Raw genomic sequence first — 16453 nt, forward strand, 5'->3', positions numbered from 1 at the left:
CATATGTCACAATAATTGCTTTTTTCATGTGTTTTTTTTATACTATTGTCGAACGTTTGAACCCATCTTTCATTATAAGGCTAGAGGGATACTTTTATAAAATCATATTCTATATTTGTGACAGAAGTTTAATAACAACGAAACATGAATTTTACAATTTTAAAAATACCGTGTGATTTTCCTCTTGTTAATTATTTCATTTCATTTGATTAGAGTCTAAAAAGCGCGGGAAGAGATTCGATGATCTAGCGAAACATCGCATGGCTGTTCGATTTGGGGTGTCTGGTTTCAGTCGGGGATTAAAGAACGTTATATGGGTAATAAGTCAACCGACTTATCACAAACGGCTACCATCGCATTGGCACTATTCCGAGCATTAAGAACGTGAAGTATTTGACGTAGAGAAAGTGGTCTGTGACGATGTTTACATCTTGTGAGTAAAATATTTTATAATGAAAATACGTGTATTCATCATAGCTTAATAGATTTTTGTAATTATGTTTGTTAGATATACATGTATATGATTCCGCTAAACGGATATCGATAAAATCATTTATCCAATGAAGGCTACTTTAACAAAGAATTCGAGCAACCAAAGAAACATATAAGATTTACAATATTAGATTATGTGTATAACGATATTGGTTAATCTTTTACACTCTGTCTTCATCGTGTTTAAAGGGAAGTCACTCTACAGTTGAAAATAATGGACTATTGATGAGTTATTTATCTTTAATTTCCAGAAAATGTTACTTTGTCAAAGGTTTGTCAAAACAAAAGCATTGCAATTGAAATTTTTTAGCATTAAGGTATTGTCAGAAAAGTTAAAATACCATATTGTTTCATATTGGTAATCACACAACACAATAACTCCACATTATGTTTAAATAGAGCAATATTAGACCTTGAAATAAAAAAATTCTCATTCTAAAGTCCATGTCCAATTTCATTAAAGGTATTTTATACAAATTATAAGAGACTACCGTATCATCAAATTCAATTTAAACATGAATTGTTTTGAAATCTACGTTCCACTATGCATTAGCAAATAATGAAATTAACCAATATATACTACGAAGAAAAAAAAGAATGCAAACGTCAATTCCCTAGTTTTGTCAACAGACTTTAAATAATATATAGCCAACATTCTTATATCCCGTACTTTGGTGTTCTTGTCTCACAGCAAACGATAATTAAGCATATACCAATGGCTCCCTGACGCCGTTTATCTGCTTAATTGTCCATTCATTGGTTGTATATCAGAGACATTATGTTAAACAGAAGACATTTCGGTATCTGATCATTATTCCTATTGTTGTTCTTTCTCTACACATTTTTATCTTCTCTTTTTATCATAGTCTACGCAAACCCCATTCACGTACTGGATTGACGCCAGTTTTCTTTAAGGTTGTTTCAAAGAGCGATTGGTCAAGTTTAGATGCATGATCCCTTCCTAATTCCTTTGATCCGCTCGAGTGTTTGTGTTTGTTTTCATTAGGCCATGACGTCAGACTTCTTTTTATGTATTGCCTGTCGTAGAATATTAAACTGACATACTGAAATTATGTAAAATAATAAATTATACAATTTCTAAAGAACTGTTCATGTGTTCATGCGAGAGGTTGAAACTTGCTGTAATTTCTTTATATCATTACATATATTTACAACAATTCAGCCATGTTAAAGACATATTAGCACTATTAAATTTACAAATTTCCAGTAAATTCCCATAACAATTACAAAAATTACACGCACAAAGGTAAACTGTGCGTATTCAGGCTCAACAACATTTTGATGTCAACATATAATAAGATTTAAATCACAATGACAAATGGAAATAATTTAATTTTGGAATTGCTTTCCAATGTGGCCATCAGGTGTGCAATATACTAAGTTTAGTCTTATTTCTTTTTGAATGTAATGGTATCAACACTTATCTCAAAATAACTGTATAAAAACTGATTTATTTCAATACGTGTTTACATTGATTAACATTGATGAAAAGATTCATGTAAATTAAACGTAATGTCTGGATGTATTTTGGAAATTGTGTTTCTTCAAATGCTGCACCGGAAACGAATAAAGTTTATCTATAATTGTTGAAATGAAACAGAATCATTTATATTATATAATATTATTTCAAAATACATTGTATTTGGAATATTCAATAACAATTAAGTTAACTCATTATAATTATCTACTCTTATATTAATCTCAATTTCTTAATGTACACGCTATTTGTAACTATATAGTAGATTGATATATAGATTGCATGTATATACAGTGACACTTACAAATATTAACATTAGACCGCCTGCAATAGTACAAATCATTGCGGAAAACCCTGTATCATATTTGAATGATGCTTCCACGTAAATAGTCGCTACGAGAACAAGTATGGCTGCAACAGAGAAACAGATAAATGTCATAAACGGTTTATAATGGGAAAAATGTTGGAAAAATAATATCATATATGTTAATTTACATTTACCTTTAAGCTTCTGATTCTGTGTAATGGAGTTAATGGAGTTGCCCTGCTTTGAAATTGGAACTATTCATTCAAAGTATAGGGGATTCCAAAATTATTTATACAAAATTAAATACAAATAAGACAGTGCAGAGTGATCGGGCTTTATACTAGTAATTGTTGGTCCGGCAAGTAGATAGGTTAAATGTGGGTAGCTTGGTTTATATCTTGCATCACGATAATTAGCTACTGATAAAAAAACGTTTTGTATTATTAAGTCTGAGGCATAATTCTAAAAATGAATAATTTTCTATATTATTGAAGGTCTTTAAAACAATATATTATTATATTTATAGTAGTTTGTATCAAATATAACACTGAACTACAACAGCAATTGAATATGTATGTTGTTGGCAGGCAGATGTTAACTACATGATCCGTTATAACTTATGCATGTTTTTATATAACAGATAATGAAATGATCTAAGAACAAAATGTTATTATTAAATATTTATGTTCATAAAAAAATCAGTTAGAAATTAATAAACATTTTGTAAGGCAATATTGTATAAGAATATCCAATTGATACATTTCTTTGCTTTTATCAGCACTTGAAAAACTCACGGATGATATCACGGATCAATCCACCTAAACGCACAAAATTAATGCATATTTCGTTATTTTAGATCTCTCTACTTAAATTTATCAATTATAAGCATATATCCTATGCAAAATTTATTTAAATTTTATCACATAAACCGCAGCGCAGGAGTTTAATAAAGCCATTTAATAAAAACGTTATTACATTAGTCTAGTGTAATAACACTTTGACGTGACGGCATTTGCGCTATATATTAAAAGTATACCAGTATGTTATTTTGGTTTTGGAGTGATATATGTGGATATATTACCTGTCAAGATTTTATATCACCCGAGCCGTTAGGCGAGAGTGATATTTTATCTTGGCAGGTTCATGTAATATATCCACATATATCACTCCAAAACCAAAATAATAATTTTATTACCCTTCCCCTGTCGAGTTAAGACGATTTTGATATAAATCATTGCTACTTCTTATGACACGTCGAAATAAGATTCACTTTAGATACCCCTTCACCACAACATGACGTCACATAAATACATGACGTATGTTCTTTCGAACCTAACGAATGTAAACAAGAGAAAAGGAGTAGTCTGTTGAACGCACTTTTTTGGAATAAATATCAAGCTTTCACAAGGTCATATTTGTTTTCAATACTGATGAGAATATGTTTCATTACTCTAATTTGGTAAATATTAATCATTTGACAGTTAAAAAGTGCTTGTAAATCGGAATTTACATCGCGTAAAATCAAACCGTACGCGCATCGCCACATCGCATGTTGTTTACAAAGTGGGGTACCTAACGGGGAAATTTAGTGTGTATAGTACCCGTCTGGCTCAATTTCTTTCGGGTGACCAATATCTAATCAAAAAGGAGGACAAAATCTGGAAGGGTAATAGAATATTATATTCGTGTAGATTCAATACTAAATTTATTGAACTCGTTGAATAAAACAATATTATGCTCCTCAGAGGCTCGCATAATATGATTTTATTCAACTCGTTCAATAAATTAAGTATTAAGCTACACTCATTCAATAACCTCTATTTAATACTCATTATGTAATTGTTAAACTTACCAGCAACAGGATAGAAGACTCCAAATGAGATAGACAATAACGACATGTATAACGAATATTTGAACAAGTCAAAAACAAACGCTGTGATAAGCAAGCTGGCATTGGTGAACACAACAACAAATGCAGTCGTCATCAGCTTAAAGGAGATTCCTAATATAGTAGCTGCAAAGAAATAATATCTTTATTCATCAATGTCAATGTTAATAAATATTTAATAGCTTAAAATCTTAGAAAAACATTCTTATCACTTTTCAGTTTGGGTTTTTGTTTTATAAAAAGAAATCTATCAATATGTAAATAATACATTGAGTGACTAAGAATAATAAAATACGAAATTTAGATATTTACGTCCAATGTTCAGCAGGATTTTTGTCAACCCATGCTTGCCGTCTGCTGCACAAATAGTTCTTTTTTATTTACATCAACATGAGTTATCAAAAGAAAATCCTTTTACATACATGCGCCTTGTGAAGAAAGATATTACTGTCATTCACACAAGCAATTCGCATTGAACTCTTGCATATCAGAAAAAAATCATCTAATAAACCACTTAATACATGTACTATAACACAACTTGCTACTGAGGTCAAATTTTCTAAATTGAAGTTTCAACTCTATGATAAGTACATGATCCGTTTATTTTCATTTTAGTGTGTTAAAACAGTATGTCTTTATTTTTTTCTATAACTAAACAATGGCTTAACTAATAGACTAAAATGAATTTACTTTCTACTTGGACAATAATCTGATGTTCAAACATTTCACATTTGAAACATAACATGTTTTACTTCTTTACTGTACATGTATATTGATTATTTCTATTATGTCACCACAATTATTTGAAATGAGTAGATTATATGCACAGATTCATAAATTTTGAACTCCTTCAATTCAAAGCATGTCTCAAATCAATGTAAACATTAGTAACTTACATGTGTTGTGTATATCATAATTCTTAAACCAGTTATAGATGTTGCCATCACAGCTATACGTCACTACTCCTAAACTGTTGCAGGAATTGCCATAATGCCAGAACTTTGGCGTCACACCAGGTTTAGTTTTGTCCCATTCATTGTTATAGGCACCGCTTTTCAAATTTATAAGTAACCAATTTGGTGTGAAATATCCAATAGTTAGCAGCCAAAAGCTTATAAAGTATATAATCGCAAACGACGAAACAACTCCAAATTTGATATTTTTCGAAACATATTGTCTTTTCAGCCCAGAAGATGGTTATCAGTAGTCCGAAAAATCAGTAAATGTAATGGTATATGTTTTTTTTTTTAAAGTTATGCTTAAGCTTTAATATCCTACCTTGAAAACATTTCAATTTTTCCTTTAAATTATTCACGCAAATTAGCAAAATCAGCCTCTATTCTAATTCAGTTCATTCTTGTTTAGTTGTGTATTATCTTTTGAAAATAAACTCACTCGTTTAAACAGTGTTAAAATGGTTTATACACATAATCATAGCATTAAATTGCTATCAGTATTGATTTTTGTTTTTAAATTTAAGATAATCTTTGTTTGCACAGTTTCTTCGTTTAATTCATATCACCACTTCACGACAACTGACACAGATAAGAAAGTAATTTAGTACTGTAGGTTTATACTTCTGTATGTAAAACCATCTAACTTTATGTCATTTATTTCTTATGTAATAAAACAGGATACATTTGGAATATATAACAACTTGTGTATCAAAATAAACCTTATAAATTGGCTTTCAGTTAATGAGTGATAATAAATTAAGTAGAGATATTAAGCGAAAGTACGGAAGCGTCTGGTACATCAAGACAAATCGAGCCGATTGCAAATTGGTCTCATGCATAAACACTTTTGGATCTAAACGAAACAAAATATGTATACAGAATAATTTAACTAAGTTTTGTGTTTAAATCTTGTAATTAACTTTATACATGCATACAATCATTGTTTGCAGTGTTGGTCAAGACATATTAAGTCAATTGTAAATCAGAACCATAATTGAATGAATTGGCTCACTCACACCGATAAAACATTTATCTATTTGGCGTAATATACTGTTTATCTGTTTGAACAATAAAGTGGACAAACGTCAGTTGTTTTTTGTTTTTCTCTCTTTTTCAAACACTGTGCTTATTCCTCTGCAGTACATTATTAATCTGTTCGATAATACAACAAACAAGTTTCATATTTCTATTTACCACCTATGTCAAATCTGTACCCGGTTGTTTGGTGATCTACTTACTATTAATAGCTTCCATTAGGCTTCCATTATGGCTGTGTTTAAGTCAGTTTTGGTAGGTAGTTGGGGATTCATGCAAAAAGCCAACAGCGTTCCCTCGTGGATGTATGGAAAATAGTTAATTACAAGTTTTGGAAAAAATATATCTTGTTATATATCCTTCACATTTATTTCGTGAAAATTATTTCTGCTTTGGAGGAATACATGAAAAGTTCGAATAGCCAACTAAGTTGGTTATTTGAATATTAAGGTGGCACAAAGGTGACATGTGTGTGTTTATATTTATCTCGTGGCCACGAGATACTATGTCGTGGCCACGAATTACTAAGTCGTGGCCACGAGATAGCTAAGTCGTGACCACGAGATACTATGTCGTGGCCACGAGTTACTATGTCGTGGCCACGAATTACTAAGTCGTGGCCACGAGATAGCTAAGTCGTGACCACGAGTTACTGTCTCGTGGCCACGAGTTACTTTATCGTGACCATGAGATAGCTTAGTCGTGGCCACGAGTTACTATGTCGTGGCCACGAGTTACTAAGTCGTGGCCACGAGATAGCTAAGTAGTGACCACGAGATACTATGTTGTGGCCACGAGATACTATGTCTTGGCCACGAGTTACTAAGTCGTGGCAACGAACTATGTCGTGGCTACGAGTTACTAAATCGTGGTCACGATATAGCTAAGTCGTGGCCACGAGATACTATGGCGTGGCCACGACTTACTAAGTCGTAGCCACGAGATAAATAACCAATCAGAAAGCACCATTTATATGAATTTCCCTTATTAACTAGACATGTGCTACAGTAAAAGTATGTCCCTACTTCACCAGTCTGTAAAATAGCCATTCATACAACTTATTGATTGGTCAATAATATTACATTTAGCGTCACTATGACCCTGATTTGTTTTCCCAATGACCTCAAAATTATTAGATGTCATCTATTGATCAGGTGCAATGATCTTCTATGGTTATATAAACCATGGCTTATCCCTTCTAAATTATTCATCAGACAAGGATTTACCTTATAGGCTATCTACTGTCCACGGGCAATGTCCCTTCCAAATAAAATAAACCAGGACTAATTCCTTCTCATGATATCGTATAAACAAGGTTAACAGGCCGTAGTACGTACAAACTGACCAATTCGATGACAAAATTGTCCCAACAAAGAGCTATAGTCAAAATAAATGTCTGATGGGCCTTGGAAGTAGTTTTTCTAATATGATCCTAAAGACAAATCTTCATTATTTTCAAAGTAAAAGTAAGTTATAAAGTTTAAAAAATCATAATATATATAGTGTATTCTGATTGGTTAATAATCTCGTGGCCATAAATTAGCTATCTCGTGACCGCGACTTAGTAACTCGTAGCCACGACATAGGCCACGAGATCAATTTAAAAACACACATGTCACCTTTGTGCCACCGTAGAATATCCAACTACCAACTGTCTTCCAAATTAACGATCGTCAATAAACAAGAGGTACAAATATGAAATGATTAAAGTCATTCTCTTTCTTTTTCTTCTTTTCTTTTTTTTTATGCACACTATCTGAAAATCAGTGCTTTATTCCTATGCAGAACGATAACATTAAACAATGAATAGACTAAAACATGTATGTATGCACTTTATATTAAACAGAAAAACAAACAAAATCCTACAAATATATTAAATTAAAGGCCAACATAAGAAACAAATTCAGTATAATAAAATGGTCTACTTTAAATTAAATCCCAATCGTATGATTTTAAGGCAATTTACACGTGTGGCATATTTTCAATAATTAATTAGACAGGCATGTCTGCATTTTATAACAGTGGTATTCACCTCTATGACATTTTTAAACCCCTTGTCTGCTTGTGGCATCTTATTCTACCTCTGCTACCAGTGCCGACCAAGATAAACCTGCCGTCTGATCATGAATTTACACTGTTCGCTATTACGTCATTACTTGAATTAAACATAATTATTTCCCTGTAAAATGGTGAATGATTTTGTTCAGAAATGTCCATTGATTTCAATATATCTAGCGTGTTGAGGGTTAATAGTTAGCCTTGCCCTAGAAAATACTGAACAGGCTTATCATATTTCTATATAAATACATTAATACAACATGAAATACCGTCGTCTTCTTTTTCATCGAGTTTGTGTTGTCTGTATACATTGTCTATTGTTTCTCGCAGAAGTCTGCGTTGATGTTAGATGACAATCTTTATTTCCACAAACCATAGCTTTAAACATGTTTCTAAATTTCTTTCCCGTTGCACAATATAGAAAGAAGTTTGTACAGTGATTCGTGTACATCAACATTTCAGCTATTGTTTGAATAAGTATTCGTATGGAAAGGTCATGGTAATTGTAGATATGGTCAAAGCTTGAAGCATATATTAACACGATCACCATAGGAAGAGATGTTATTAAAAACACAAAAGTAACACTTAGTAGCATTACAGTAATTTTCCTATTATTTCTTTCATCGTCTACTGTTCTTAATTCTTGCTCAATAAATGAAGAAGTAGGCGAGTGAAAAATTAATTTATTTCTTTTGTGCTTAGCGGCAATAATAATGTAAATAATTACACAGTTCAATACCAGAATAGTTGAGAAGGGAGTAAAGGCATATATGCATGCGTCAACCCAAGGCCAGATGGTTTCAACTAGATATACGTGTTTTGGGTCTGCTTCACATATCGCAATGATAGTACCATTGAATGAAAGCTGCTTCAATTGCACAGACCAAAGAAAATGACAATTTATCAAGATAAATAGAATTACTGTAATCATAATGTATACACGTGCATTTCGTGCAGTGCAGAGGTTCAGAGCTTTGAGCGGAAAAAAGACGACTAATGTTCGTTCAACAGTTACAATAACTAGTAACCACACAGAAACGTCACTACTGAAATATCCAACGAACTTCACAAATTTACACATAATGTCGTTTATTTCTTCTATGTTTTTCATAAATTGTCCGAGCCAAAGACGCAGTAACCCGACATAAATGACAAGTAAATCCATTATTGCTAAAACACTTAAATAACATAGTGTCGATGTTCTTTTACATTGTTTCATTAAGATAATAAAAGAGAACATATTTCCAAGAGTTCCTACAAACACTAAAACGGGTGGTACAATCAGAAGTATATATTTCTTTGCGATATAGGCGGGATATTGCTCTAAATTCTCGTCGTAAAAAGTAGCCGCCATTTTAGTCCCCCCTTTTTAGTTTATTATCCGTATAATATGTGTGTACTTCAAAATATCAAAATATATCTCTATAATAAAATTGTCAGTCTTCATAAATGTAAAAATGGAAAGATATGTTTAAAAGAAAACTGCGAACCATATGTATACTAAGAGGTATCATATTGCAAAAAGCTAGAGGTTAATGATTTTTATATCTCTAAGTGGATATCAAATCTATGATTAAATTGCCTAGAACAAAAGCATATGTCACAATAATTGCTTTTTTCATGTGTTTTTTTAAACTGTTGTCGAACGTTTGAACCCATCTTTCATTATAAGGCTAGAGGGATACTTTTAAAATCATATTCTATATTTGTGACAGAAGTTTAATAACAACGAAACATGAATTTTACAATTTAAAAAAATACCGTGTGATTTTCCTGTTGTTAATTATTTTATTTCATTTGATTAGAGTCTAAAAAGCGCGGGAAGAGATTCGATGATCTAGCGAAACATCGCATGGCTGTTCGATTTGGGGTGTCTGGTTTCACTCGGGGATTAAAGAACGTTATATGGGTAATAAGTCAACCGACATATCACAAACGGCTTCCATCGCATTGGCACTATTCCGAGCATTAAGAACGTGAAGTATTTGACGTAGAGAAAGTGGTCTGTGACGATGTTTACATCTTGTGAGTAAAATATTTTATAATGAAAATACGTGTATTCATCATAGCTTAATAGATTTTTGTAATTATGTTTGTTAGATATACATGTATATGATTCCGCTAGCAAAATTTAGTTTATAGCTGCGTGTCTCCAGATGAGCCAAATATTTTAAAGAAAATCAAACCTGGGAAAAATATTTTAAGAAAAACGATTCAAGATTCAAGTTCTAGTTAACATGTCACATGTTACATGCAATTAACGACTGATTTTGCAGTATTCATCACCTTATTTTTTTTTGCGTTACTAACGCAGTAAGGGCTATTTTCTGCCTAATATTTTGTTATCTTTTTTTGTCACTTGCATGGATTGTAAGTGCCGATTGCAATAGTTTTCTTTCTTTGTTCACCTCACAATATTTTACTTTTAAATACATTTTCAAAATTTTCATGAAAATTACAATAATTATGGAGAAGTGCTCATTTTATGTAAATACTACACTAGAGAATAAAAACATTAAGAAGCTTATACCTCATTTTTTGTTCAATGGATTCAAAAGTTATTATATCAAGTTTAAACAACATTGACAGCGTCAGTAAATGTTGCTGATTTATATAAAAAAAATATCAACGGATATCGATAAAATCATTTATCCAATGAAGGCTATTTTAACAAAGAATTCGAGCAACCAAAGAAACATATAAGATTTATAATATTAGATTATGTGTATAACGATATTGGCGAATCTTTCACACTACTTAAAAAAAACTCTCTGTCTTCATCGTGTTTAAAGGGAAGTCACTCTACAGTTGAAAATAATGGACTATTGATGAATTATTCATCTTTAATCTCCAGAAAAAAGGTTTGTCAAAAAATAAGAACAAAATTTTTGCAATTTAAATTTATGAGCATTAAGGTATTGTCATAAGAGTTAAAATACCATATTGTTTCTTGTTGGTAATCATGTAACACAATAACTCCTCATTATGTTTAAATAGAGCAATATTAGACCATGAAATCAAAATTATCTCATTTTAAAGTCCATGTTCAATTTCATTTAAAAGGTATTTTATACAAATTATAAGAGACTACCGTGTCATCAAATTCAATTTAAACATGAATTCTTTTGAATACTACGTTCCACTATGCATTAGCATATAATGAAATTAACCAATATATACTACGAAGAAAAAAAGAAAGGCAACGTCAATTCCCTACTTTTGTCAACAGACTTTAAATAATACATAGCCAACATTCTTATATCCCGTACTTTGGTGTTCTTGTCTCACAGCAAACGATAATTAAGCATATACCAATGGCTCCCTGGCGCCGTTTATCTGCTTAATGGTCCATTCATTGGTTGTATATAAGAGACATTATGTTAAACAGAAGACATTTCGTTATCTGATTATTGTTCCTATTGTTGTTCTTTCTCATCACATTTTTATCTTCTCTTTTTTCTTATTGCTTTTTGTATTTGATTTTGTTTTTATATCTTTTAACATTTAATTAATGTCTAAATTCAACAAAAATGCATCGTTATCGGAATCCAAACAAATCGTATTTAATCAATATTGCACACTCTTAGTATCAAGTAATTTTTATCACATATATATACACATTGATTATCTTAAGTGGTGCACATCAAGTTTTAACATTTTTATTGGTTCATATCTGTAAAACATATTGACATAGATTAACAAAGTGCGCCTTGAATAGTGACTACAGGTCAACAAATAATACTAGTTGATATATGAAATGTGTACAGTTATGTGCCGGCTAAATATGAATAAAGTACTACATACAACAGTAAGCATGCCATTCCAATGCATTTGTTTAAAAAAATAAAGAAAAAAAATAACCACATTTTATACTATACAGTGTGGTGTCATGATAGTGACTGGTTTCAAAATTGCGAATTAATTATTTTACAGAACGTTTAAAATAAGTCTCACATGCGAACATTGCTATGCGAAAACAATCTTACTAATTGTTTTCAGTTAACTTACAAATGTATATAATTATGTTAATTAAGTTCTTGATTTTATATATATTTTTATATATTCTTTAAAGACGCATTTTGTAGATTTTGCATTTTTGAAAATACTTAATTAAAAAAGAACCGTAAATGAAAAATAATCGTAGTTGACACAGTGTTTTTGTACTGTTATAGGTATAAGAGTTCTTTTTTTATAATAATATAAATGTTTGTATTAAAGGGAGATAACATAGATGCTTTAAATATACCATGCCGTTGCGATTAAGTACCTTGGGCGGTTAAATTCGACGCATTCTTAATTTCTGTTAGATCTTCTATTTTCTTTTGACGTAATGTATAAAAAAGGAAACATTCTTTGGTTGAAGTACAGTTGTGTAGTAACTTTCGACATTGTGTCAAATAAAAGCACTGATTCAGAACAATTTAATGGCGCAGTTATGTAAAATGTATTAAATGTATACTCATTGTGGTATAAACTGATACATGTAATAGAATATTAGAAATATCTTTCAAAAACGCCTTAATCTAACAAGCCTACAAATCATTGTGCAAGTAAACGCAAATGGCCTCAAACCACCTACATCGCAAAAGTTATAAATCAGTTCATCATATACCTTAAACATGATATAAATAAGGTAGTTATGCACTCGACATTATTGACCTTAAATACGTTTTTAAATATCTCACAAGGCATAAATAGCTTTATTCTTAATAGTTACAAGATCATCAAACAAATGTAACTGTTGGCCTTAAATTGGGTAAATCCAACTGGGTAAATTGTTATTTCTAGGTGTAACTACAGTCAATGCTTGTTGGGGCTGAAATGATAACCACTCCATTGGATACCTTTCACGGCTTGAGGAAGAAACATCACTTTGTCTATATAGTAAATTATAGGAACAGTACAAAATGTAAAGAATATTTCTTCTAACTTATTAAAAACTAAAATAAAATAAAATTATAATTTTATACAGTATAGACAAGTAAGATTGTGAAAGACAACATTTCATTATACATGTACATGTATATAGAATTTGCATACATCTTCTTGACTATAGAACTGTAGAATAAATTAAGATTTGATTAAGCTGTTATATTAAAATATGAATTGTATGAAACAATCATAATTTGAACTAAATATTTGAAATATATTTCAAATATGGAGAAAGGTATAAGAACAAATACAGCGGATAATAGCAATTTACAGATCAGGTATTGCAATGTGTTTAACTTTCTATCGTATAAATTAGATTGTTACACAAACACTAAATAATTAAAACATATCAGCATCCAGAAACTTAGGACAAAGTTTTAGTCTTATAGAATCTTCTCTTTTTGTACACTGATGTAAACAAATATTGTACAATTACTGTATTTCTTCACAAGTTCTGTGTATATATACTTTTTGACGTTTGTAAAGATTTTGTTCATATACAATATTATTAAATGAAATGCAAATGTCTTTGACATAAATCAAATTTTCAGGCAAAAATATAACCCAACCTTTCAATAAGGCTGTACTCTAGAGAAATAATACCAATCTACTTTTGTACGTAAATGTATTACATTTCCTGATTTCCTAAACTAATTTTGTTGTAAATTATCCCCAGGACATTGCATATCTACATAAATAAAATAGCTAACACAAAACTGCTATCAAAGGGTTCTTCGATCTGAAGTGGAGTCATTCGTTACAGACATAAAAGACGCCAAACAATCAAGAAGTCAAGTGAAATTTCTATGAAAAAAAGAATATGTGTATTTGTTTTGAATACTAGTTTAATGAAAAGAAAATCTTCTTTGTAATGATTTTTAGAACTCGAGTGTTTAATAAGAAAATGGCATCAATAAGTCAAGTAGAATTGCTAAAATTGTAAATATTTCTTTAGAGATTGTATCTACAATAACAAACTTTACATTGAAGTGACTTGATACTTTTGTTTAATATATGATAACATAATCAGTAAATGAAATATTGAATATTAAGTTCCAGACGTATAGGTGCAACATTTGATTCATCTTTTGTATTTAATTTGCTCTTGAATGAAAAGAAGGTCTAAGTTCTAATATACGCCCAGAAATATACCAGGGGTTCTTTGGAAGCAATGAAAGCACTTGAATAACATTAGGATTCTTTCAGACATAACATCATCATATAACATGAAAAATATGTTTTTAATATAATTATAAGCTTTTCAATTTGTAATAATATATGAATGAAAAAACGTAGATGATTAAAACAATTTCACCAAGAGAAAGAAATCGTTTTGAAATTTTCTAAAACTAAAAAATCTCTTCTGGTGTTATATCGTCATAGACAAAAAGGTTTATTGGGGGATAAATTATATACATGTATGTTATTATTAGCTACGAAAGCCTAATAGTGTCAAATGAAATAAAAAATAAAAATGCAAAGGCGTTATAACGCGAATAAAGGCATTATTACGCAAATCAAAAGGCGTAGCAACGCGAATAAAGGCGTAGCAACGCGAATCAAAAGGCGTAAGAACGCGAATAAAGGCGTTATAACGCGAATCAAAAGGCGTAATAACGCGAATAAAGGCGTTATAACGCGAATCAAAAGGCGTAGTAACGCCTTTATTCGCGTTATAACGCGAATCAAAAGGCGTAGTAACGCGAATAAAGGCGTTATAACGCGAATAAAAAGGCGTAATAACGCGAATAAAGGCGTAATAACGCGAATCAAAAGGCGTAGTAACGCGAATAAAGGCGTAGTAACGCGAATCAAAAGGCGTAATAACGCAAATTAAAACACATTATAATGCCAATTTAATACCATATTTATACTAGTAATCAAATTCGCGAGAAAGGAAGACCAATATTGATCTGAATTTATTGCTCAAGATATAAACTCGTATACAATAATACAATATACATTTTTACAATAACTTTCATTATATTTGCACAGTAATTATGCTAAACTATTTGTCATAAACTAATAAAGACTCTTTAATATTTGCCAATATAAGATGACTTGGTGACTTATAGGTTATAAAGTATTACCTCCTTCAAATAACAATCCTCCTACGAAGTTTGAATATTGTGGGCCAAATGGAACTTAAGTTATGCTCCCGAAACCAAATTGCTTACGGACGGACGGACGGACAGACAGACAGACAGACGGACGGACGCACGTTCCATCATTTTGGGTTTAGGGGCTATTTACTTTGTTATTTTCTTTGTTCTCTTAAGGGCTACTAGCCCATAAACCCTTTGATCACGGATTGAACCTATTGTTCCCTTTACTGTTATATAGCCCCTAAACCCAAAATGTTTGCTCGGACGTACGGACGCCAGGGGGTATAACATAATATGCCCGAAATTCTTTCGGGCATATAATAAAACGTACATCTAGATCAATTCATTTAAATCAACATTGTTCTTCCTTCCATACATTAATAGGCCACTGTTTGGAATTTATATGGTATTAAATTAGCGTTATAACGCCTTTTGGTTCGCGTTATTACGCCTTTTGATTCGCGTTATAACGCATTTATTCGCGTTAGTACGCCTTTTGATTCGCGTAATTACGACCATTGTTTCGCGTTATTACGCGAATAAAGGCGTTATTACGTTTTTCAATTCGCGTTATTACGCCTTTTGGTTCGCGTTACTACGCCTTTGTTCGCGTTATAACGCCTTAGTTTCGCGTTATAACGCCTTTATTCGCGTTGCTACGCCTTTTTTCGCGTTATTACGCCTTTTGATTCGCGTTATTACGCCTTTTGATTCGCGTTATTAACCTTTTGATTCGCGTTATAACGCCTTTATTCGCGTTGCTACGCCTTTTTTCGCGTAATTACGCCTTTTGATTTGCGTAATAACGCCTTTATTCGCGTTGTTACGCCTTTTTTCGCGTTACTTCGCCTTTCGATTCGCGTTGCTACGCCTTTTGGTTCGCGTTACTACGCCTTTATTCGCGTTATAACGCCTTTGTTTCGCGTTATAACGCCTTTATTCGCGTTGCTACGCCTTTTTTCGCGTAATTACGCCTTTTGATTCGCGTAATAACGCCTTGTAATTTCGTAATTACGCATTTACTCGCGTTACTACGCCTTTTGTTATTAAGCCTTTTGAGGCGCGTTATAACGCCTTTTTTCGCGTTGCTACGCCTTTTTTCGCGTTGCTACGCCTTTCGATTCGCGTTGCTACGCCTTTTGGTTCGCGTTACTACGCCTTTATTCGCGTTATAACGCCTTT

The 16453-nt window shown here is 31.7% G+C and overlaps 1 protein-coding gene across 1 annotated transcript; it reads right to left on the reverse strand.

Annotated features, from left to right (window-relative positions):
• Positions 1 to 664: 664 nt before the first annotated feature.
• On the reverse strand, positions 665 to 5618 carry LOC132732386 (uncharacterized). The gene is made up of 4 exons (XM_060718795.1): positions 5082 to 5618; positions 4150 to 4311; positions 2295 to 2401; positions 665 to 1556 (listed from the first exon to the last, which is right to left on the reverse strand). The coding sequence occupies exons 2-4, from the start codon at positions 4280 to 4282 to the stop codon at positions 1353 to 1355; spliced, it is 444 nt and encodes a 147-aa protein (XP_060574778.1). The 5' UTR covers positions 4283 to 4311; positions 5082 to 5618; the 3' UTR covers positions 665 to 1352.
• Between the last annotated feature and the right edge of the window lie 10835 nt (positions 5619 to 16453).

This window comes from Ruditapes philippinarum, unplaced genomic scaffold (genome assembly GCF_026571515.1).
Source record: "Ruditapes philippinarum isolate M1 unplaced genomic scaffold, ASM2657151v2 ctg10862_1_1_1_1, whole genome shotgun sequence".
Taxonomy (NCBI): Eukaryota; Metazoa; Mollusca; class Bivalvia; order Venerida; family Veneridae; genus Ruditapes; species Ruditapes philippinarum.